Source organism: Antechinus flavipes, chromosome 6 (genome assembly GCF_016432865.1).
Source record: "Antechinus flavipes isolate AdamAnt ecotype Samford, QLD, Australia chromosome 6, AdamAnt_v2, whole genome shotgun sequence".
Classification (NCBI taxonomy): domain Eukaryota; kingdom Metazoa; phylum Chordata; class Mammalia; order Dasyuromorphia; family Dasyuridae; genus Antechinus; species Antechinus flavipes.
In genome coordinates this window covers 245,116,109-245,142,551 of record NC_067403.1, presented here as the reverse complement: position 1 = coordinate 245,142,551, position 26,443 = coordinate 245,116,109, and the positions used below count along the sequence as shown (strand labels likewise).

The 26,443-nt window shown below is 32.9% G+C and overlaps 2 protein-coding genes across 2 annotated transcripts; both read right to left on the bottom strand.

Annotated features, from left to right (window-relative positions):
- Window positions 1-680: 680 nt before the first annotated feature.
- LOC127541857 (olfactory receptor 10AG1-like) lies at window positions 681-1,646 on the bottom strand. The gene has a single exon (XM_051967146.1). The coding sequence runs from the start codon at window positions 1,602-1,604 to the stop codon at window positions 681-683; it is 924 nt and encodes a 307-aa protein (XP_051823106.1). The 5' UTR covers window positions 1,605-1,646.
- An 18,252-nt stretch (window positions 1,647-19,898) lies between these two features.
- LOC127540633 (olfactory receptor 10AG1-like) lies at window positions 19,899-20,864 on the bottom strand. The gene has a single exon (XM_051965404.1). It carries the CDS (start codon window positions 20,820-20,822, stop codon window positions 19,899-19,901), a length of 924 nt encoding a protein of 307 aa, XP_051821364.1. The 5' UTR covers window positions 20,823-20,864.
- Between the last annotated feature and the right edge of the window lie 5,579 nt (window positions 20,865-26,443).

Sequence of the window (26,443 nt, the reverse complement as noted above, 5' to 3'; positions counted from 1 at the left end):
CTCTGTCTCTCCTCTTTGTCTCTCTGTGTCTCTGTTTGTCTGTCTCTGTCTTTCTGTCTCTTTGCCTCTGTCTCTCTGTTTCTGTTTCTTACTCTCTCTTTCCCTGTACTTTCCTTAAGAGTAGTTCTGCTTTGTTTCACTCCATGAAGCATTATTCTCCCAGCACTAGGTAGCCCTTAGTTTATGTTTATTTCCCTCATTAGATTTTAAACCACTTGAGGGAAGGGAGTGTATTTTTTTTTTATTTGCATCCCCAGAACTTACCATACTTCTTGGCACTCATCAAGCATTTAAAAATATAAAATGAATTAAAAATGCATACATATATACTTGCTTAAAATGGACAATATTTAAAGAAGAAAATTGGGATGAAAAGGAGCAAGTTTGAACGGTTTAAGGACAATGAGACTAAATATAATAAGTTTTCATTTGATGTACCTGTTGATAGTGGTTAATGTATGAGATAAAAGACAATTTTATCAACCCAATGAAGTTCTGTTAAAATATACTAGACATTGTTGGAAGATGGTGGGAGTCTTTAAATATCATCATCTCTACTTTGCCTTCAGCATGTTGTAGATGCTTGATGAAAGAATATAAATCTATTTATTATGACCATTGTGACAAATGGAGACAAAAAGTATATATTTTTCATTTGACAATTTGATTAATGAATCACATCATTTTGGAAGAAGTTTTCTCAGTGCAGCAATTACATCCTTATTCCTTAAGCTATATATCATGGGATTTAACAGTGGAGTCACAGTAGTATAGAAAAGAGAGAAGATTTTGTCAGATTTGGGTGAATGACTAGATTTGGGACGCAAATACACAATACTACCAGACCCAAAGAATAAACATACAACCATGAGGTGAGAAGAACAAGTAGAAAAGGCTTTGGATTTCCCTGAAGTTGATGGTAGCTTCAGGATGGTGGTGATAATTTTGATATAGGATATGAGTGTAAAAAAAAAAGGAATCATGACAAAAAAGACAGTATTAAGCAAGATCAAAAGTTCTTTCTGAGATGTGTCCCCACAGGCAATCTCCACTAATTGTGGAGTATCACAGAAAATATGATTGATTATGTTCGAACCACAAAAGTTCAGAGAGAAAATCTGGTATGTGAGTCCTATCTGGGCTGGCGTTGCTGTGATCCAGGAGGCAAGCACCAACTGGACACATGTCTTATGATTCATGATGAGAGGATAGTAAAGAGGCTTGCAAATGGCTACATATCTATCATAAGCCATCATAGCCAGGAGTAAGCACTCTGCAATTCCTAAAATATAAAGGAAGCAAATTTGCATAGCACAGGACAGGAATGGGATATTGCCCTTCTGAGTCCAAATATCTCTTAGCATTCTAGGGATAGTGACTGAGGTGTAACCAATTTCCAAGAGGGAAAAGTTTCCAAGGAAAAAGTACATGGGGGTTTGAAGAGCAGGATTCATCTTAGTCAGAGTAATGAGCAGGCCATTTCCTACAAGTATACTAATATAGATGACTAAGAAAATTCCAAATAAGAGACTTCGAAGGTTGGGAAGATCAGAAAATCCCAGGAGAATGAATTCCACCACAAACGTAACATTGTTTCTTTCCATTTTGTCAATTTCTTCTGGCTATGGAAATATTGAATTCAGAATCAGTAAATAATTTTGTTTCTCTAGCCCTTTGTTTCTAGATTAGGAAAATAAAAGTTGGGGAGGGACAGTGGTTGTTGATTATATGATCCCATATGTCTATTTTAGCTTTTACTTTTCTTTTTTTTTTTGCTGAATCTTCCTTTTAGGCAATCAGTTTTTCATATTCTATTCTCCAAGGTCACTTCTAAATGTTAACCTTCTATATTATTTGTCCTAAGGCCAACATTAACCACTGAATTTAGGTTAGGTTTTGATTTTGAAATAGATAATGTTCTTACTTCTATGACCATCTGTCCTAGATATTTGGGTGAAACTATGAATCTAAGCAATATCATACAGAATAACCATTAATATTTTTCTTTTCCAAGTCACTTTTCTCTGGATACCAAAAGTTATAACTTTTAAATAATATATAACATAGAAGAAATGTAATAGATTAATTTCCATAATTAATACAGGTTATAACTGTCATGTTATGTTAGCCATTTTAATTCGTGATTAATTCATGATTTTCTTCCTCCCTGGAATTTTTATTTTCCTAATTATCTCTCATTATCAACATGGTCCAAACTCTGAAGACCTATTTCAGAATCACTGTTTTGTCTGTGTGGCATTCCCTGATCATGTTAGCTAGCAGGAATTTTTCCCTTCCTTGACTAACAAGATAATGAGAATTATACCTTGAAATTGATAACTAACGTATATGTTCCTTTTGCTACATTAAGAAATATTTTCATATTTGTATGCCATATAGGTTCCATGATTTTACATGAATTGGTATTATATGAAATTTGTCAAACCAAGGGAATCCTATACACAGTAGTAAAAAGATTATGTGGTGATTAATTGTGATGGACTTGGCTCTTTTCAACAATAAGTGATTAAAGGCAATTACAATATACTTGTGATGGAAATTTTCATCTACATCCAGAGATATTTCTTAAGAGACTGAATGTCGATAAAAGCTTAATATTTTCACATTTTGTTATTGTTGTTTTCTTCCTTTTTCTTTTTTTTCTTGATCTGATTTTCCCCCTCAACATTATGAATATAGGAATACATTTAGAAAATTTTCATACATTTAATCTATATCAGATTGTTTTCTATATTGAGGAAGGGAAGGAGGGAAGATAGGGAGAAAAATCTAGAACCCACGATTTTAGGAAGAGGAATGTGGAGAACAATCTTTGCATGTATTTGTAAAAGTAAGGTAAAATTTTAAAGAAATAAGGTAAAAAATTCATATTTTTACAAAGAATCTGAAGTTTTTTGACAAGTATCTTGTCTATTATATCTTCATATATCTTGAACATAACAATTTTTTAATGAGCATTTATTTGAGGACAAGGATCACCATTATATGAATTCAGTAATCCATCCTATTCCCAAATATTTCTTTTATTGACTAATGTTTAAAATATCATATCATTGATTTGGACAACTGTGATAATAGACAAATAGCATTAAATTCATTATACTTCTCATTTCATATTTTAGTGTGAACTTTTTGTCTCTTCATCCTCAATGCAATATCTATTAAACATTAAATCAAACACAGAAACACCTTAAAATGTATATCAATGCATATATATATATACATATATACATACATTTGTCTTTCTATATGTCTGTGTGTATACACACACACATATACAAATATGCATATACTGATACATACACATATTACTATTTTGAGCTATATTAAGTTATAACCTGTGTTCAGACAGGACCCTGGTGAATCTATTCAATGTAGGAATTAAGTAAAATCATATAGTAATAGTGAGAGTTAAAGGAATGGCCAAGGACAAGTGATTTATATTTGTTACAACAAAACAATAAGAATTTATATTTATATATATATATATATATATATATATATATATATATATTTAATGCAATAAAGTTAGTCTTTACTCAAAGTTAGCTATCACTCCAGCTATGTTAGGTTTTTCAATGTGTTATTGGGAATACTATGAAACACATTTAATCTGTAGTCAAAAAAACATGTATTCAAATCTTGCTTCTGGTGCTTATTATCTGTTTCCCTCAGTAAATGATTTAAATTTATTTTGCCTTATTATACAAAAAAAAAGAATTAAAGTAATTATCTTTTGTGGTCCCTTTTATTTAATTCAATGTATATGCTACTCTGACCAAGGAATATTTCAATATCATTTAAACTCTTAATACCATTCACCTTCAACCTCATTTTCTGAATTTAGGTAAGAGGAGATAATACTCATTTTTAAACTGTAATGCAGATGATTGCCTTTTGCTTAGAGTCCTGAATCTATCATAAGCAAAATAAGTAGACTCTATTAAGTTATTATAATTTTTATAAATTAGATTTTTAACATACAAAATGAAAAAAAATTCCCATTTCCACTTGCCTTCTGTTAGGAACATTAACTTAAATGGTGCATCCAGAACATTTTAAACATTATAAAACCTGGCACACCTCAATTCAAGGCATCATTTCATCACCATCATTTCATCATAATTTTATCCTATCCTAACCTAGTAACAATCTTATTGATAATCATAAGTCATTAACATCCTCTGATTGTATCAGAGCAAAAATTTCATTTTAAAGTATTACATTGCCAACTTATTGGCTATAGACTCACCGAATATATATTTGAGACTATTTGATAGCACACAACTCATCCAAAACAAAAACTTGAACGATTACTTTGGATTGGATTTCATATTTTCAAATCTTTTATTTCACATGTTATAGAAAATTAATTTGTTCTTAACTTTTAACAGTTAATCAATTAAAATAATTTTGAGTTCTTTAGCTTTTTTTTTTCTTAATTAATTACAGTATACATGGGAAATTGTGGGCAATAATTTTGCCTGTTGCAGGAAACCAATTTCAGGTAATTTTTTGGAGTCCCGTGAATAATTTCATTCTGTATTTTCAGCATAAATATTTCTCATCTACCAACTAATATATAAATCTAAGATTCTCATATAAAATTGAACCCACCAAATTTCCAAATATTTATTGTTGCTGTTCTGTTATTATAGGCATGCCTGACTTTTTGAGACCTATTTGGGAGGTTTCTTGGCAAAGACAGTGAATGATTGGGCATACCCTTCTTCGATTCTTTTTAGTTGAAAAAAATGGAGACAGACTGGGTTAAATAATTGATCACAGTGATAATTAGTGTTTGAGACCACATTTAAACTCAGAAACTACACCTGGCATTGTACCACATAACTAGCTAAATCTTCATTTGGGTCAAATTGGTGGAAGCATAGATTATACTGTTTGGTACCTACCTTCACTGTTTAGGCTGATCTGCATTGTAGATGTGGAGAATGATGGTTATGAAGAATTAACAAAGTTATCAATTTCATTTATAAGGTTTATTTGATTGCTTATATTTAAAATTAAAATGGAAGAAAATATGTTAAATAATTTATAGGAAATATAGACAAATTATCATAGTAAATAGAAAACGAAACTGTTTCCTTTGTCACTATATAAACATGGTTCTAAACTAGGTACTTATTGTAATGTAGCAAAAAAAAAAAAAGAGGGGTATTAAGGAAGAAAAATAAAAGCAACTGAAAAAAATCACTCTGTTATTTAGCTGGCCGTGGAGAACATGATGCTAATAAGATTTTTTTTTTCCTTTGCTTTAATTTTTCATTTAGTACAAAGGTCAGAGTTTATTGTGGGAAAAATAAAATTCATTCATTGGGCAGTTTCCCCTGAATATGTGAGTCCCAAATTTTACTGTATATTTTAAAACTTTCAGGAAGCTTCTAGATGAGTGGGTCTACAAAATTCTTCATAATCAGAGAATTTGAATGTGATTAAGCAAAAGAATAACCCTTACCTTTATTAGAAGAAATCAAACCATATTCAGGTACTTCAATTCCTATATTGAAAAAATGAAAAAAAAATAATAATCAACAAAATTAGGTTTTGGCAAGCTCTTTACATATATCATCACATCTTTTCCTCATACCGCCTTTCCAGTATGATTAGTACAGGTAATTCCATTTAATACATGAGGAGATTTTATCTTGGAGTGTCTTAATATATTGACTAAGTATAAAAGGGTGATTTGAATTCAGATATCTGAACAACTTGCTACTAAGTATTTATTTGCTCCTTTAAGAATTATTAGATACTGCAATATTCCACCTAACTTTGAAAAGGGAAGCAGTCTTTAGAAAAAAATATATTTAGATCAAATCACTACATTGTTTAAGTAGAAATGATGCCTGCCCCTTTATCTCTCTGAGGACATTTTCCCATGATTCTTATGAAATTTTAATGAGAAGGAACTTCTGAATCAAAGGCCAGTCTTCTAAACATCACTTAATGAGGCCATGTTATATGCTAGAAAAATCTGGGCAGTTGAGCCATGGAAACTTATGGCAATCCTGACTGTCTTGATTCCTTACTATCTAAAAATTGGAAGGTCACTACTTTCTATTGATCTCCCCCAGCCCATTATTTGAATGATAACATTTTGAATGAGTGCAGCATCAGGTAAACAGTAAGGGTATGCAGCCCCCCGAACAAGAAGCCTGAGACAAGATCTCTTTAAACCTGGAAACAGTGCTTAAATTTTAAAGTAAGGGAAACTGTTTAAAGAATGGGCAAAAACTACAACAAAAACGAATCTGACCAGAAAAAGGTATTATGATGATAGAGGAGATTGACACAAATTCAAAAGAGCACAGCAATATCAAAACATCTATGGGCAAAGCCCCCAAAATAATGTAATTATAAAGAAAGAGTAATAGAATCAAAATCCTGAAACAAACAAACAAACAAACAACAACAACAACAACACAACAAAAATTGCTTAAAAATAAATTTGACCAAACAGAAAAAAGACACAAAAGTCCACTAAGGAAAACAATTCCTTCATTAGTACAATTGGGCAAATGGGAAAAAAAAAGAAATAAAAAACAGAGGAAACAACTCCTTCAATGTTATTATTGGGCAGGTTGAAGCCAATGATTCTATGAAGCAATAACATTCAATAAAACAGATTGTAAAACATCAAGGAATGGGAAAAAATGTGAAATACCTCAGTAAAGAAATAGCTGAGCTGGAAAATATATCCAGAAGACAGAATCTCTTAAGTCCCTAACAGGCATAATAAAAAAGGGGACCATGGTAGCACCTCTCTAGAAAATATCAAGGAAAAGTGCTCTGAGGTCCTTGAACCAGAGGGCAAATAAAGATTAAAGAATTCACAGATCACCTCAGGAAAGAGATACCAAGATAAAAACTCCTAAGAAGTTTATAGTTAAATATCAGGACTATGAAGTCAAAAGAAAAAAAAAGTAATTTGACAGAAACAATGCAAATATTGAAGAGTTAAAATTCGAATTTACAAAGGATTTTGTAGCTGCACTATTAAAGGATAAGTGTTTATAGAATATTTTATTCCAGAAGGCAAAAGAGGTAGGACTACAACCAAGAATCACCTCCTAGTAAGATTAAGAGTAAAAACTTCATTAGGAAAATAGTCATTTATATATATATGCTTTCATAAGACTCATACTAGAACAAAGCATTTGATCTCTAATATCAATACCCCAAAGAAGTCTTAAAAGAAGAAAAAAAACAAAGAAAACATAAATGATTCCATGAAGTTGAATTGTCTCCATCTCCATATATGGGAGATTGGACTTTTAATTCTTAAAAATATCACCATTAATAGAAAACTTAGAAGGGTGAAGATAGACAGGAGTTATGGATATAAGATGAATTTGAGAGAATAACATAAAACATAAATAATGGATGAGATAAATGAGTCCACTGGCTGTAAAAAGAACGAAGAGGTAGAATAAAGTCAATCATTTCCCATGAAGAGACATGAAAAATCTATTACAGGTGGATGATGGATGGGATGGTTAGTGATGGGCATCACTTGAACCTTAATTCTCATCAATATTTGCTCAAAGAAAAAATAATATACACAAGCAATTGGAAATAGAAATATATGTTACCTAACAGAAAAGGAAGAATTGAGGAAAATAATTAAATGAAAGGGGAAGTAACAGAACAGAATACAAACTGGGCTAGGTTGTAGATAGAATCAAACTCTCTCAAGTAGAGACAGCGTGAAAGGAGAGACAAGACTAACATGAGGAAAAAAAGGAAGTAGTGAAATACAGAGTGAAATATTGTAAGTGTGGATGTGAATAGAATATACTATCCCATAAAATGGAAGAAAATGGAAGAATGGATGAAAAACCGAATCCTACAATAGTTGTTTGCAAAAAGTAAAGGTAAGGGCCTGGAATAGGATTTATTATGTTTCAAATGAAGAAAAAAAAAAAAGAAAAGAAAAGAAACAAAACAAAAAAAATGCAAATAATAATCCTCTTCTCCAGATAAAGAAAAATCAAATATAAATAATTAAAAATGATAAGGAAGCAAATGAAATCTTGATAAATGGTATCTAAAAAAGGAAATAATCCAAATTTGGTTCAAAGATACATATTACCACTAGACTCATAGAATAAACTTAGAAACAATTAGAAAAGTAAAGGGTTTGGATTTCCCTCAAGTTGATGCCAGCTTTAGGATGTAGTGTTGATTTTGACATACAAGATGAATGTCAATACGAATGGAATCATGACCAAAAACTGAATACAGAGAGATCATTCTGATATGTATTCCCAAAGGCAACCTCTAGTAATGGTGGAGCATCACATAAAAAATATTTGAATTTGTTAAAATCACAATAGTTTGGAGAGAAAATTTAGTGTGTGAGTTCTAGCTAAGTTAGTGTACCAGTGATGCAGGAAGCAATCACCAGTTGGACATACATCTTGTGATTCATGATGAGAAGATAGTTAAGAGGCTTACAAATGGCCACATCTGTCAGAAGCTATCATAGTCAGGAGTAAATACTTTGCAACTCCTATAATATAAAGAAAGTAAATTAGTGAAGCACAGGACAAGAATAGGATGTTTCCCTTCTGAGTCCAAATATCTCGTAGCATTCTAGGGAGAGTGATTGATGTGTAACAAATTTCCAAGAAGGAAACATTTCCAAGGAAAAAAAGTACCTGTCAGTTTAAAGAGCAGGCTTCATCTTAGTTATGAGAATAAGAATGCTATTTCCAATAAGTCTACTCATATAGATAACTAAGAGAATTTCAAATAGAAGCAGTTAGTACTTGGAATGTTCAGAAAATCCCAGGAGAATGAATTCCGCCACAAGTGAAATATTACTTCTTTCATTTTTGTCAGTTTCTTCCTGTCTGGGAAAATATTGAATTCAGAACAAGCAAGTGAATTTCTTTCTTTAGACCTCAGTTTATATCTTAGGGAAAAAATACCTGGCTGGAAGGGAAAAGAGGGCATGGGGAGTTATGATGTTGGTGAATTAATATACTCTATCCTTCTTAATCTTTCTTTTCTTTTTTTTTTAACCTTCCCTTATATAGCTAGTCTGTATACCCCTTTTAAGCTTTGTTGTTGGGTTGTTTTTTTTTTTTTTCCTGGCTGAAAAATTTTTCCTAATTATCTCACATTGTCAGAATCTCAACATTCTCTCAATTTCTGTCTCAATTCACTCTTTCCTCTGTATGACATTGCCCAATAGCTAAGATAATGAGACAGTATGTAGCAGACATTTCTACCACTCAAGAATATTTAGAGATGAGAATATATGTGTGTGTGTATGTGAATATATACATATATGTCTTCTGCTACCTTCTTGAATCTTTTCATTTATGGATCTCATGTTTCTGAGACTGTAATTCTTTTGACAACAATGAATTTTTTTTTTTGGTATGTCTCCGTATGTCTTGAACATAAAAGATCATTAATGAATGAATATTTAAAGGAGTAGATCATCATTATGATATTAGTTTGGGGATAATTTCTACTTCCAATTTTTTTTTCTTTTACTGAGTGTCTAAAATACTATGCGGTATTTTAGAGAATCAGTCTTCTATAGAAATAAATTAATAGCATTAAATTTATTGTATTTTTCCTTACTCATAATTTTAGTCTGAATTTTTGATCTATTCATTTCTAATATAATATCTGTTAAACAGAGAATTTAAAAAATTAATTAAACATGTTTGTATATATGCACAAACATTGAAATACATATATGCACAAGCAAGGACATACACACATAAATGTATTGAATTACATTGAGTTTTAATTTGAGCTAAGATGTAAGCTTGCTAAATTCATTCCAAGAAGGAAATAAAATCATGGAAATAAAATAAATAAATAAATAAACTACCAAATTTTTGAGGAAATGGGCAAGGGTGCAGAGGATTGATATTTCTCTCTTTCTCTCTTTTTTTTCTCCAAGAACTTACATTCTATTTGGAATGTTAATATGATCACAGGTAATGATAATTCAATGTAATCCTACTCAGAGGATGTGAATTTCCAAAATCCTAACAGAGATATCATGAAGAAGCATGAGTAAGCAAAGGGCTGGATTTGTAGGTGAAATAAGGAAAGGAAATTGGACCTGTGATTTCATTTGTATGAGGAATTCCCCAGTGAGGAAATGCCTTCTCTCAATACAGATTAAGACTTTCTTTTCAACAGAACCACTAAGCATTAAATATAATAGATGTGTCAAACATAGACCTATGAGTACTCTTAAATGAAATTAAGAAGAAATTGGGAAATATTTTTTTTTTGTTTTGCTGTTTTATAACCACAATAAACTGGTTTATAGGATGCCCTCTGCAACAATACAATAAAGGCTCAAAGTTTGAAGTATTCCCATGGCAATGCTGAAGATAGTTCAGTCTCTGGTATTTGGAGTTCAGGCTACAATCCTTGTGATTTAGCTGGTTGGGGCAGAAGGCACAGCCTGTATTTTCAACAGACTTGAACAAGAGAATGATGACCTGGCTCATGTAGAAGTGGATGTAGTACTGTTTTGTGGATCACTTAGTTGCTGAAGTTTCTCCTTCTAATGCCAACTGAGATTATACTTCTGGTCAAACTCCTTCTTGATATGGGCTGCTGTGTCCTTCTCTTTGTGATACTTCTCCAGGCCTGAGTGAACACTAAGTACCCCACAGAGTACTGCTGCATTTCCTCTGATATGTCACATATTATTTTTTTTGTTTTTGTTTTTTAAAGTTTTTTATTTTTAAAATATATGCATGGATAATTTTTCAACATTAACCCTTGAACAATCTTATATTCCAATTTTCCCCACACCCCCATTCCTTCCCTTAAATTGCAAGTAATCATAAGAACATCATAAAAATATATTTTAAATCAAAGATATGCACATATATTTATATGATTATCTTACTGCACAAGAAAAATCAAATCAATCAAAAAAACAAATGATAAAGAAAATAAAATGCAAAGAAACAACAAAAGAGTAAAAATACTATTTTGTGATCCATATGCAGGTCATATAGTCCCCTCTCTGGATATAGATGGCTCTCTTCATCTCAATGTCATTAGAACTAGTCTTATTGTTGAAAAGAACTGTGTCAATCAGAAGTGATTATTATTTTTTTATTATAACTTTTTTTTATTGACAGAACATTTGCATTGGTAATTTTTCAACATAGTCCCTTGAACTCACTTCTGTTTCAACTTTTCCCTTCCCTCCTTCCACCCCCTCCACTGGATGGCAGGCAGTCTCATACATGTTAAACATGTTAAAGTATATTTTAAATACAATATATGTATACAGAGCCATACAGTTCTCTTGTTGCACAAGAAAAATCAGATTCAGAAGGTAAAAATAACCTGGGAAGAAAAATAAAAATGCAAGTAGTCCACATTCAATTCCCCACAATTCTGTTCAATTTTTATTTTTCTTTCCCTGAGTTCTTTCCCTGGGTGTAGCTGATTCTGTCCATCATTGATTAATTGGAACTGAATTAGATCTTCTCATTGTCGAAGATATACAAGAAGTGATTATTATTATTATTTTTTTAATATTGTTGGTGTCCTGTACAATGATATCCTGGTTCTGGTCTTTCTGTTTAGCGTCAGTTCATGTAAGTCTCTCCAGGCCTCTCCGAGGTCATTCTGCTAATCATTTCTTTTTTTTTTCTTTATTTTTGCATAATTATAACTTTTTATTGACAGAATCCATGCCTGGGTAATTTTTTACAACATTATCCCTTGCACTCACTTCTGTTCCAACTTTCCCCCTCTCTCCATCCATCCCCTCCCTGAGATGGCAAGCAATCCTATACATGTTAAATATGGCACAGTATATCCTAGATACAATATATGCACACAGAACCAAACAGTGCTCTTCTTGCACAGGAAGAATTGGATTCAGAAGGTAAAAATAACCCAGGAAGAAAAACAAAAATGCAAATAGTACTTTCATTTCCCATTGTTCTTTCTTTGGGTGTAGCTGCTTCTGTCCATCATTGATAAATTGAAACTGTTAGATCTCTTTGTCGAGGAAATCCACTTCCATCAGAATACATCCTCATACAGTATCGTTGTTGAAGTATATAACAGTCTCCTGGTTCTGCTCATTTCACTTAACATCAGTTCGTGTAACTCTCCAAGTCTCTCTGTATTCATCCTGGTAATCATTTCTTAAAGAACAATCATATTCCATAACATTCATGTATCATAACTTATTCAGCCACTCTCCAACTGATAGGCATCCATTCAGTTTCCAATTTCTTGCCACTACAGAAAGGGCTGCCACAAACATTTTTGCTCGTGTAGGTCCCTTTCCCTCATTTAAGATCTCTTTGGGATACAAACTTCAGTAGAAACACTGCTGGATCAAAGGACATGCACAGTTTGATAGCCCTTTGGGCATAGACTCAAATTGCTCTCCAATTTTGATTGGATAAGTTCACAACTCCACCAGCAAAGTATTAGTGTCCCAGTTTTCCCACATCCCATGAATATTCATCATTATCTTTTCCTTTCATCTTAGCCAATCTGAGAAGTGTGTATTGGTATTTCAGAGCTGTCTTAATTTTTATTTCTCTGATCAATAATGATTTAGAGCACCTCTTCATGTGACTAGAAATGGCTTTAATTTCTTCATCTAAAGACTGTCTATTCATAGCCTTTGGTCATTTATCAACTGGAGAATGGCTTGAATTCTTATGAATTTGAATCAATTCTCTATTTTTTTAGAACTGATGCCTTTATCAGACTCTTGAATGTAAACATTTTTTCCAGTTTATTGCTTCCCTTCAAATTTTTTCTATATTGTTTTATTGGTACAAAAAATTTTAACTTAATGTAGTCAAAATTATTTTGCCTTCAACAATGAATTCTAGTTCTTCTTTGGTCACAGATTCCTTCCTTCTCCACACATCTGAGAGGTAACCTATCCTATGTTCTCATTTGCTTATAATATCAGTCTTTATGTCTAAATCATGAACCCATTTCAATGTTATCTTGGTGTAGGGTGTTAGGTGTGGGTTTATGGCCTAGTTTCTGCCACACTATTTCCCAATTTTCCCAGCAGTTTTTGTCAATTTATGACTTTTTAACCCAAAAGCTCAGGTCTTTGGGTTTGTCAAACACTACATTACTAGAGTCATTGATTATTTTGTCCTGTGAACATATCCTATTCCACTGACTGACTACTCTATTTCATAGACATTAACAAATGGTTTTGATGACTGCTGCTTTATAATATAGTTTTAGATCTGGTACAGGTAGGCCACCTTCATTTGCATTTTGTTTCATTAATTCCCTTTCAATTCTTGACTTTTATTCTTCCAGATGAATTTTGTTATTATTTTTTTCTTGTTCTGTGAAGTAATTTCTTGGAAAATTGATTGGTATGGCACTGAATAAGTAGGTTAATTTAAGTAGTATGGTCATTTTTATATTAGCTTGGCCTACCCATGAGATTAGATCTGATTTTATTTGTGTGGAAAGTATTTTGTAATTGTGTTCAATAGTTCTTGACTTTCCTTTGGCAGGTAGACTCCTAAATATATTAGAATATCTACAGTGATTTTAAATGAAATTTCTCTTTGTATCTCTTGCTGCTGGGCTTTGTGGGTAATATATAAAAATGCTGATAATTTATGTGGATTTATTTTGTATTCTGCAACTGCTGAAATAGTGAATTGTTTCTAGTAGTTTTTCATTTGATTCTCTGGGATTCTCCAAATGTATCATCATATTATCTGCAAAGAGTAATGATTTGATTTCCTCTTTACTTATCCCAATTCCTGTAATGTCTTTTTCTTCTCTTATTGCCAAACCTAACATTTCTAATACAATGTTTTATAGCAATGATGAAAGTGGGTAACCTTGTTTCACCCCTGATTTTATTGGGAATGGTTCTAGTTTATCACCATTACTTCTGATTCTTGCTGATGACTTTAAATAGATACTATTGAACAATTTAAGGAAAACTCCATTTATTACTATTCTCTCTAGTGTTTTAACAGAAATGGGTGTTGGGTTATGTCAAATGCTTTTTCTACATCTAGGGAAATTAAAAAAAAATTTTGTGAAAGTTTGGTTACTGATGTAGTCAATTATGCTAATATTTTTCCTAATATTGAACCAAACCTGTATTCCTGGTATAAATCCTACTTGGTCATGGTGTATTATTCTGGGGATGACTTTCTCTAATATCTTTGTTAACATTTTATTCACATTTTTGCATCTATATTCAGTAGGGAAATTATTCTATAATTTTCTTTTCCTCTTTTGATCCCACCTGGTTTAGGTATCAGCACTATGTCTCCATCCTAAAAAGAATTTCGTAGAATTCCTTCTCTCCCTATTTTTTCCAAAGAGTTTGCATAATATTGGAAGTAATTGTTCTTTAAGTATTTGGTAGAATTCATATGTAAATCCATGTGTCCTTGGAGATTTTTTTCTAAGAGAGTTTATTAATAGTTTTTCTATTTCTTTTCTAAAATGGGAATATTTAAGTAAGTTATTTCTTCCTCGATCTGGGAAATCCATATTTTTGTAAATATTTATCCACTTCATTTAGATTATTATTATATTTTCCACACACAGTTGGGAAAAATAACTCCCAATTATTGATTTAATTTCTTCTTTGAAAGAAAGTTCCTTTTCAATTTTCATATTAACATTTTGATTTTTTTATTCTTTTCTGATCAAATTAACAAAAGATTTATCTATTTTGTTGTTTTTCCCCCCCATAAAACCATAGTTTTATTAGTTCAATCTTTTTTTTTTTTCAGTTTTATTAAGTTCCCCTTTTATTTTCAGAATTTCAAAGTTAGTGTATACTTGGGATTTTTTTTTTTAATTTGTTTTTACTCTAGCTTTTTTAGTTGCATCAGCCTAAAAGTAATCACATGGCAGAAAGGGATTACATGATCAAAAAGCAATCAAATAGCAGAAAGGGATTACAATTGGGGGAAATATAGCCCTTTTAAATCAATAGATCAGTGTCCAATGCAAACAGCTTCAATATAATTGCCAGATGATGAGGAGAGATTTAGAAAGTGGTAAATAGACGGGAATTAGAGAGATTAACTGCCTGGGAGAGAGGGTTTGCGTGAATTCCTACAGATGAAGGTAACAGATGGAGAAGGAAACAGATGGGTGGCAATGAGCATCTGGAGAGAGACAGAGAAGGAGAAAAACCTCAAAACAACGGAGAAGATTTAAGAAGCATGTGACACTGAAAGAGCATGGCTAACAATGAGACTATTAAATAAACTTTAAAATCTTCAGGAATCATTGGATTCCCTAACACAAGAAGAGACTGTTTCAGGACTTTAAAACCAGCAGGAATCATTGGATTCCTTGAGATGAAAAAATTGTTGATGAGACTATTGCAGGACTTCAAAGCTTGTGGGAATTATTGGATTCCTGGCACATGAACTAATGGATAATGGATTCCTTTTGGACTATTTCCAGGACTTATGGCCATGTATAAATTCTCATGTTGATTCATGTTATTTGTTTCATCCCTACTAGCCTGTGTTATATTTCTATGTGCTTATGTAATTTATGTAATTATGAGTAATACCTCCTATATTGATGAATTTATGTATACCTGTTTTAATTGAGCCCTTTCAGAAACCGCTAATCTAATTTGATTTCCCATTTCCTTTGATGTTTTCATCTCCCTTCCTGAGAAGTCAGGGTGTGTGTGACCACCTCCTTTTTTATGGTGTTTTAAGTCCTTTTTTGAGCAGTCTGGGAAGGTGTGATCACATTTTTTTTGGGGGGGGTTTCTTACCTTCTTGAGAAGTCAGGGAGGTCATGACCACCTATGTTCTAAATCAAAAGAAAGCAGGGGATGTTAGGATTCTTACAAAGTGCTAAGTCACTGAAATTGATAGGCACTTCAGGAGATTCACAAGTCCAGAAGATTCACAAGTTCAGTGGAAGAGATTCACAAACCACAGCTCCCACAAATCCACTCTCAGAGTACGAGTCAACCTTTGAGTTCACACCTTTAAGAGATCATATATAAGGAGCTCCCACAAGCCAACTAGAGACTTTTGGGAGATTGAGAAGCCAGGATTCAGATGGACAGAATGAAGGATTCAGAGAGAGATGGAGGCTGAAGCTGGCAGAGGCAAAAGGGCTATCAATGGGAGCTCTTGGAACCAAGGAGAGAGATAGGCCTCAAATTAAAAAAAAAAATGGCCCATTGAAGTGAAAAACAATTTACAGGAAAAAAAAGAAAATGATAAGAAAATTAATGAAAATATACTTGAAATTATTAATAAACCTCACCTAAGCAAGCAATTGGGATGTCCTGAGGCCCAGTGCAGTACTAGACAAAAATGAGGAAACTTCATACACACCACAGAATCAACATAGCCAGGGGAATGGGCAGACTCTAGCTCAGAAAACCACTATGTGATTCACCACAGCCCTGAACAAGGGCAACCTGCACATGTTAGACCAGGCCATCATATGCTTAAGCATAACCTCAGGAAAGATAGAAATTATCCACCAGCCTCAACACATGCCAGACCCATTACAAATACCCCATGTTAGCACATGATAAGTTGTCAGATCCCAATGGACTTTAGGATCACCAACTACTGCCTCACCCCATTCCTTAAGTATAGTACCACATAAGAGTCTCCTGGTCTTCTGCATAACATCAGTGAAGCACCATATAAAAAAAATGTTATTATTGTGAGAGGGGAGATAAAGAAAGAAACTCAAAAGAGGACAACAATGAAAAAAAGACCTATTGACAAAGCCCCAAACAAAAATGGGATTAGAAAAAAAAGTCAACACCTTGGAAAAAGAAAACAAGTACTTAAAAATGTACTTGGTAAAATGGAAGCAAAATGGAAAAGGATGAGCAAAAATCCATTGAGGAAAGCAATTCTTTAAAAAGTACAGTTGACCAAATAGAAAAGGAAGTACAAAACTGAGGAAAAATATCCATAAAAGTTCTAATTGGATGGATAAATGCTAATTACTCTTGGAGGCAATAAGAAACAATCAAACATATGCCAAATTCAAAAGCGTGAAGAAAATGTTTAATACCTAATAGGAAAAAAACAACTGACCTAACTAATAAATCCAGAAGAAACATTCTTGGAATCTTTGGACTTCATAGAATATGAATCAAAGAGAGAATCTGAAGAGCAACTTTCAAAAAACTTATTAAGCAAAACTGCCCTGAAATCCTGGAAACAGAGAGCAAAAGAACACTGAAAGAATTCATGGACCACCTAAGGAAAGAAATCCCAAAATAAAAACTCTAAGGAGCATTATAATAAAACTTCTCTGGATGTGAAAAGAAAGAAGAGATAGAATGTGGTAAATTAATCTGTATGAAGACATGAAAACCCTATTACTTTGGAGGGCAGGCATTGGGTATCATATGAATCTTGCTCTCATCACAATTGTCTCTGTCTCTGTCTCTGTCTCTCTCTCTCTGTCTCTCTCTCTCTCTCATCTTCTCTCCTTGTCTCTCTCTCTGCCTCCTCTGCATCTTTGTCTCTGCCTCTGTTTCTGTTTCGCTGTCTCTTTTTTGTCTGGGTCTCTGTGCTGCTTTTTTTTTTTTCTGTTTCTCCATCTCTCTCTTTCTCTGTCTCTGTCTCTCTCTGTCTCTGCATCTCTCTCTCTTTCTGTCTTTTTGTGTCTCCCTGTCACTCGTCCTTCTTCCTTCTCTGGGTCTGTCTCTATCTCTATTTTTTGGATCTGTCTCTGTGTATCTTTGAGTTTCTGTCTTTATTTGTCTCTATCACTCTTTTTTTTCCTGTCCTCTCTCTATTTCTTGCTCTCTGTCTCTCTGTTTCTCTCTGTCTTTCTCTCCAGCTCTCTATTTCTGTCTGGATCTCCCTCTCACTGCCTCCTATTTCTGTCTCTGTCTCTGTCTCCCTGTTTCTGTCTTTCAGTTTCTATGACTGTCTCTCTTCCTCTTTTTCTCTTTTTCCTTGTTCCCTATCTTTCCCTGTCTCCCTATCTCTGCTTCTGTCTTTCTGTCTCTGTCTCTGTGTCTCTGTCTTGCTCTTTATCTCTGTTCCTTTTTGCCACTCTCTCTGTTTGAGTTTCTCTGTCTGCCTACCTGTTTGTCTGTCTCTGTTCTTTTTTCTGTGTGTCTGTCTCTCTCTTTGTCTAACTCTTTTTTTCCCCTGTCTCTCTGGCTCTGTTTCCCTCTCTCTGTATCTGTCTCTCTCTAAAAAAATGTCTCTTTCTCTTTCTCTTTCTGTCTATCTCCTTTGCTCTGTTTCCATCTCTATCTCTGTTCTTGTTTCTTTCTCTGGTTGTCTCCTTATCTCTGCCTCTATTATGTGTGCTTCTCTGTCTCTCCCTATGTCTCTGTCTCTGTATGTCCTCCTATTTCTGTTTCTTGGTCTCTCAGTGTCTCTCTGTGTCTCTGTCTCTGTTTCCATCTCTATCTCAGTCTCTCTCTATGTGTCTCTGTTTCTCTCTGTCTTTATTTTTGTCCCTGTCATTCTATCTCTTTTTTTCTGTTTCAATACTCCCTTTCTGATGTTGTCTAACACTCTGTTTGCCCCTCTGCATTGCTTTCTTTCTGTCAGTTTGTCTCTATGTTTCCATCTCTCTCTGTATCTCTTTCTCTGTCTCTGTGTTATTCTCTTTCTGTGTCACTATCTCTTTGTCTCACTTTCTGTCTCATTTTCTGTCTCCATCTCTGTCTCTCTGTGTGTCTCTGTCTTTCTGTCTCTGTTTATTTCTCTTTGTCTCTGTATCTGTCTCTCTGTTTCTGTGTCTCTGCCTCTCTCTCTGTGTTCCTGTCTCTGTGTTTCTCTGTCTTTCTGTCTCTGTTTATCTCTCCTTGTCTCTCTGTTTCTGTATCTCTGTCTCTGTCTGTATTTTTGTCTCTGTTTCTCTCCGAATCTGTCTTTCTGCCTCTGTCTTTATTTTTCTGTATCTATCTTTTTTTTTTTGTTTCTGTTTTTCTCCCTTTCTCTTCCTATCTCTCTCGTTGTCTCTTACTTTTCCTCCCTTTCCCTTTGCCTATGTCTCTCTCTTTTCCTGCCTCGTTTTTTATCCCTATCTTTCACTCTAAGTCTCTCTGTCTCTCTGTCACCCTGTTTCTCTGTCTCTCCATTTCTCTCTCTCTCTCTCTCTCTCTCTCTCTCTCTCTCTTTCTGCTTCCCTTTCTCAGTCTCTCTCTTCCCTTCTCTCTGTGTGTCTCTGGCTCCTTCTCTCTGTTCCTGTCTCTCTATCTCTTTGTTTATCTATGTGTCTGTTTTTATTCTCCCTTCCCATTTAATTCCTTAAGAGCAGTTCTGCTTTGTTTTGACTCCATAGAGCATCATTCTCCCAGCACCAGGTAGCCCTTGAGTCCTATCTCATTTTCCCATCCCAGTTCCAGCTTGATTTTATGTTTCATTCCCTCATTAGATTTTGAACTACTCGAGGTGAAGGGACTATCTATATTCTTATTTGCATCTCCAGAACAACATATTTCTTGGCACTTTGTAGTTTTAAAAAAAAATATTAACAGAATTAAACACACACATATACTTAGTTAAAATTGACATTATTTAAAGAGGCAAATGTAAGTAAAAGGAGTAAATTTGAAAGCTTTGGGGGCCATAAGATGAAATATGATAACTTTTCAATTGATATTTCTATTAATAGTGGTCTCTGTGTGAAATAAAGAACAATTTTATCAACCTAGTGAAGGTATAGTAAAATAAACTACACATTGTATGAAGATGGTGGGTATTTTTAAGTACAATTTTCTCTATTTTGTTTTCATCATGTTGTAGATGTTTGATGAAAGAACAGAAATCTATTTTTTATGACTAATGTGACAATGGAGAGGAAAATTTTATATAGTTTCTTAGATTTGACCATTTGATTAATAAATTACATCATTTTGGAAGGAGTTTTCTCAGTGCAGCAATTACATCCTTATTCCTCAGGCTATATATCAAGGGATTTAACAGTGGAATCACAGTAGTATAGAAAAGAGAGAAAACTTTGTCAGATTTGGCTGAATGAGTGGATTTGGGACGCAAATACACAATACTACCAGACCCAAAGAATAAACATACAGCTATGAGGTGAGAAGAACAAGTAGAAAAGGCTTTGGATTTTCCTGAAGTCAATGGCAGCTTCAGGATGGTGGTGATGATTTTGACATAAGATATGAGTATAAACAAAAAGGGAAGCATAATAAAAACCAGAGTATTAACATGAATAGAAAGCTCTTTCTGAGATGTGTCCCCACAAGCAATCTCCAGTAATGGTGGAGTATCACAGAAAATATGACTGAGTTTGTTAGATCCACAAAAGTTCATAGAGAAAATTTTGTATGTGACTCCTATCTGGACTGGTATTGCCGTGATCCAGGAGGCAATCACCAGTTTGACACATAACTTATGATTCATGATGAGAGGATAGTAAAGAGGTTTACAGATGGCTACATATCTATCATAAGCCATCACAGCCAGGAGTAAGCACTCTGCAATTCCTAGAATGTATAAGGAGCAAATTTGTATAGCACACGACAGAAATGGAATGTTTCCTTTCTGAGTCCAAATATCTCTTAGTATTCTAGGGAGAGTGACTGATGTGTAACAGATTTCCAAGAAGGAAAAGTTTCCAAGGAAAAAGTACATGGGAGTCTGAAGAGCAGGATTTATCTTAGTTATAATAATGAGCAGGCCATTTCCTACAAGTATACACATATAGATGATTAAAAAAATTCCAAATAAGAGACTTCGGAGTTTGGGAAGGTCAGAAAATCCCAGAAGAATGAATTCCATCACAAAGGTAACATTACTTCTTTCCATTTTGTCACTTTCTTCTGGTTATGAAAATATTGAATTCAGAACCTGTAAATATATATGTGTATATATGTGTATATATATATATTTTTTTTTCTCTAAGCCTTAGTTTCTACATTAGGAAAATGAAAGTTAGGGAAGGATAGTGGCTGTTGACTAAATGATTCCATATATTTCTTAGTATTCACAATTTTTTTGGTTGTATCATCTCTTCTAGAGATAGTGTTGAATATTCTGTTTTCCAAGATCACTTCTAAGTGTTAATCTTTTATATAATTTGTCTTAAGGCCAAAATTAACCAATGAATTTAGTTTAGGTTAAGCTTTTACTATGTGTAAGACAATATCCTAAATTCTATGACTATCTGTCTTAGATATTTGGATGAAACTATAAATCTAAGCAATATCATGCAAAATAACTTTAAAGTGACCATAAATGTCATATACATCACCAGTAACACATTATTTTTTTTTTCTTTTCATAGGTATTTTTCACCTGATATCAGAAGTCATAGCTTTTAAATAACATATAAAATAAAAGAAATTGAATAGGTCTTTAATTGTCCAAGTTAGTACTGGTTATAACTACCATGTAATGCTAGCCTTTTTAATTCACCATTAATTCATGGTTTTCTTCATCTCTGGAAAATTATTTTCCTAATTATATCTCATTATCAGAATGTTCCCATTCTTTCAAGACATATGTTAGTGTCACTGTTTTGTCTGTATTTTATTACCTGTTCACCTTAGCAGGCATTTCTCCCCTTCTAGACTTACTAGATCATGAGAATTACACCTTGAATTTGTTAATTAGCATATGTGTGTGTGTGTGTGTGTGTGTGTGTGTGTGTGTGTGTGTTTCTTCTGCTACATCCAAGGATCTTTCCACATGTGTATCTCATATAGGTTCCAGGATTCTAAATCTTTACATGAATTGGGGCTAATTGAAATCTGCAGAACCGAGACAACCTTATATACACAGTAGCAAAAAGATTATTATCAACTGTGATAGACTTGGTTGGCTCTTTTCAAAAATGAGTGATTAAATGCAACTCAATAGATTGGTGATGGAAAGTGCCATCTACATACAGAGAGATTTCAACGGACTGAATGTGGCTAAAAGCATACTATTGCCGCCTTTTGTTCTTGTTGTTTGCTTGCTTTTCTTTTTCTTTACCTGATTTTTTTTTCTTTCAGCATTATACATACACATACAAATGTGCATATATAGATACATACATACATTACTATATTGAATTATATTAAGTTTATCCTGAGCAAAGACATGAGCATGGTGAATCTATTCCATGTATGAGTTAAATGAAATCATACAGTAGTAGGAGGAGATTTTTGAAACATTGGACAGGTACAGGTGATTTACATTTGTTAAAACAAAACAGAATAAAAATTACAACTTCTTTTAATTTAATAAAGGTATATTCTGAATCCAAACATGCAGTCTCTCTAGCAATCTCAGATTTTTCAGTGTTTTACTGTGAATTATATAAAACACATTTCATCTATGATCAAAAACATGTATTCAAATCTGTTTTCTGGTGCTTATTATCTGCTCTCTTGAATATGTGATTTAAATTTATTGTTCCTTGTTTTACATATACATATATATGATATATTATACATATAACATTATATATATATAAAAGGATTAGAGTAGCTACATTCTATGATCCCTTTTAAGCTCAGTGTGTATGATTTGTGACCCAGGAATATATGAATATCATTTTAACATCATTCCCCTTCAATCTCTTTTTCTGAACCTTAGTTAAGAGGAGGCAATACTCAATTTTACATTAGAAAACAGATGATTGCCTTTCAGTTAGAGTACTAACTCGATCGTAAATGAAATTGGTAAACTTCATTAAGTTATAATTTTCATGCATTAGCTTTTTAACATATAAAAGAGAAAGTTTATTTTTCATTTTCATTTGCCTTTGTTGTGAACATTAATTGAAATGATGCATCCAGAAGATTGTAAAAATTGTAAAAGTTGACACACTTCAAGTCAAAACATCATTATCATCCCCATTAATTATTCCTTCATCATAATTTTCCATAGAATTCCATCCTATCCTAATTAAAATATTACTGATAATCTTAAGTCTTTAATGACCTGTGGATAATTGTATAGGGGAAAAATTGCTTTATAAATTATTACACTGCCAACTTATTGGCTATAGGCTCACACAACAGCTGTTTGGGCCAATTTGATGACACAACCCATACATTGTAAACATTGGTCTGATTTCTTTGGATTGGATTCCATATTTTGAAATCTTTTATTTCACATACTTTTAAGAAGAAGTGTATTTGGTATAGAAAATTAATCTGTTCTTAACTTTTAACAATTAAGCAATTAAAATTGTTTTAAGAGTTCTTCAGCTATTTTTTTTATAAATTAAAATATATGGAATTATTGTGAGTAATAATCTTGTCTGTGGGAGAACCAATTTCATTTAATTTGTTGAAGCCCCAAGAACACTCTCATTCTGTATTTTCAGCATAAAGAATTCTCATCTATCAGCCAATGAGGAAATCTGAGATTCACATGCAAAATTGTGTCCATCAACTTCCCAAATATTCATTGTTGCTGTTCAGTGTCATAGTCATGCCTGACTTTTTGTAACCTATGGGGGCTTTTTTGACAAAGAGAGTAGAGTGATTGGGTATTTCTTTCTTCAGTTCTTTTTACAGTTGATTAAATGGAGACCAACTGATTTATGCAATTGATTGCTGTGAAAATTAGTGTTTGAGCCATATTTAAACTCAGGAAGAAGGCTTGGCATTGCAACACATAGCTACCCAACTAATCATTTAATTTCAAATTGGTGCAAGAATAGATCATACTGTTTGGTCCCTACCTTCATTTTTTTTTAGGTTGATCTACATTGTATATCAGGAGAACTATGGTTGTGGAGAATTTAAATATATAGCATATTTATAATGTTTATAGATTGCTTATACTTGAAATCAAAATTGAATAAAAGATTATTAAAGTATTTATATGTAGTGTGGAAAAACATAAAATATTATTTTAAAATGAAAATGAAACCATTGCCTTTGTTAACAAAGGGTATTAAAGTAGTATTAAAATAGGTAATTACTGTGGTGCAGAAAAAAAGGAGGGGTATTAAGAAGGAAAAATAAAAACAACTGCAGAAAAATCACTCTGGTGTTATTTAGCTGGTCATGAAGAATATGGTGCTAATATGCTTTTGTTTTTGTTTTAATTTTTCTTTTGGTGCATAGATAGATCAGACTTTGTTGTGGGCAAAATGAAATTCATTCTTTGGGCATTTTTCTTCTGAATATGTGACCCCTGAATACTATTGTATACTTTAAAACTTTCAGGAAGCTTTTACATCAGTAGGTATATAAAATTCTTCATAATCATAGAATTTGAAGATGATTAAGCAAAATAGTTCATACTTACCATTATTGGATGAGATTAAACCACATTCAGGCACTTCAATTCCTATATTGAAAAATATGAGAAATTAATAATTAGCAAAAATAAGTTTCTTTAATTTTTGGGAAGCTTTTCACATATATTATCACATCTTTTCCTCACACCAGCTCTCTAACATGGGTAGTACAGCTATTTCCATTTTATAGATTAGGAAACTGTCTTAGACAATCTGAATAAATTGACTGTCAGAAGGTGAATTGAATTTAGGGATCTGAAGAACTTGCCACTAAGCTGTTCTTTTGCTCTTTAAGCATTATCATCTATTATAATATTCCACCTAACTTTGAAAGAGGAGCAGGCTCTTTCAAAAATAATCATTTCGATTAAATCACCTCATGTATAAGTAGAAATGATGCCTGCCCTTTTATGTCCTTTCGGGACGTATTCCCATGGTTCTTACCACATTTTAATGAGAGTCATCTTCTAGCTCCAAGTCTTTCCCTCTAAACTGCACTTAATGAGACATTGTTATATAGTGAAAAAATCTGGGGATTTGAGCCATGGGAACTTATGGCAACCCTGGTTTCTTTATTCCTAAATATCTAATAAATGAAAGGTCACTACTTTCTGTTGATCTTACCCCTCTTGTTTTAATGATTATTTTTTTCAATGAGTGTAGCACAAGATAAACAGTTAGGGGCTGTATCCCCCAAAACAAGAAACCTGAGACAGGGCCTCTTTAACTAAACCACCAACAAAAAAGAATCTAACCAAAAATAGTTATAATAGTGATAAGGAAGATCAAGAAACAAACTTAAAAGATCACAGAAATGTCAAAACATCTATGGGCAAAGCCTGAACAAAAATGGAATTAAAAAAAGAGATAGAATTGAAATCTTGGAACAAGAAAACAACTGCTTAAAAAAATAGACTTGGCCAAACTGAAAAAACCTACAAAAATCGACTAAGAAAAAACAAAAAAAACTCCTTAATCAATACAATTGGACCAATGGAAAAATAAATATAAAACTGAAAAAAAAATTCAACCCCTTCAATGTTATAATTGGGCAGATTGAAGCTAATGACTCTATGAAGTAATAAGAATCAATAAAACAAATTGAAAAGAAGAAATGGAAGAAAATATATAATACTTCAACAGGAAAAGAAATGAGCTAGAAAATAGATCCACTCAGTTTCCAGTTTCTGGCCACCACAAAGAGGGCTGCCACAAACATTCTTGCATATACAGGCCCCTTTCCCTTTTTTAAAATCTCTTTGAGTTATAAGCCCAGTAGTAACACTGCTGGATCAAAGGGTATTCAGTTTGATCACTTTTTGAGCATAGTTCCAAATTGTTCTCCAGAATGGTTGGATCTGTTTACAATTCCACCAACAAGATTTCAGTGTTCCATTGTTCCCATATCCCCTCCAACATTTATCATTATCTTTTCCTGTCATCTTAGCCAGTCTGCCAAGTGTATAGTATTATCTCAGAGTTATCTAAATTTTCATTTTTCTGATCAACAGTGATTTGGAGCACCTTTTCATAAGGCTACAAATAGTTTCAATTTCTTCATTGGGAAATTATCTATTCACATCTTTGAGCATTTATCAATTGGAGAATGGCTTGAATTCTTACAAATTTGTGTCATTTTCTATATATTTTAGAAGTGAGTCCTTTACCTGAAATTGAATGTAAAAATGATTTCTCAATTTATTGCTTCCCTTCTAATCTTGTCTGCATTCATTTTGTTTGTACAAAAACTTTTAAACTTAATATAATCAAAATTATCTATTTTGTGATCAATAATGATCGTTAGTTCTTCTTTGGTCACAAATTCCTTCCTCTTTCACAGATCTGAGAGGTAAAATATCCTATGCTCTTCTAATTTGTTTATACTATCATGCTTTATGTCTAGATTATGAACTCATTTATTTTGACCTTATATTAACATATGGTATCAATCAATGCCTAGTTTCTGCTATACTAGTTTCCAATTTACCCAGCAGTTTTTGTCAAATAGTAAATTCTCATCTCAAAAGGGATCTTTGGGTTTGCCAAACATCAGATTACTATAGTCTTTGACTATTTTGTCATGTGAACCAAACCTTTCTCACTAATCAACTAGTCTATTTCTTAGCCAGTACCAAATAGTTTTGATGACCACCACTTTATAATATAGTTTTAGATTTGATACAGG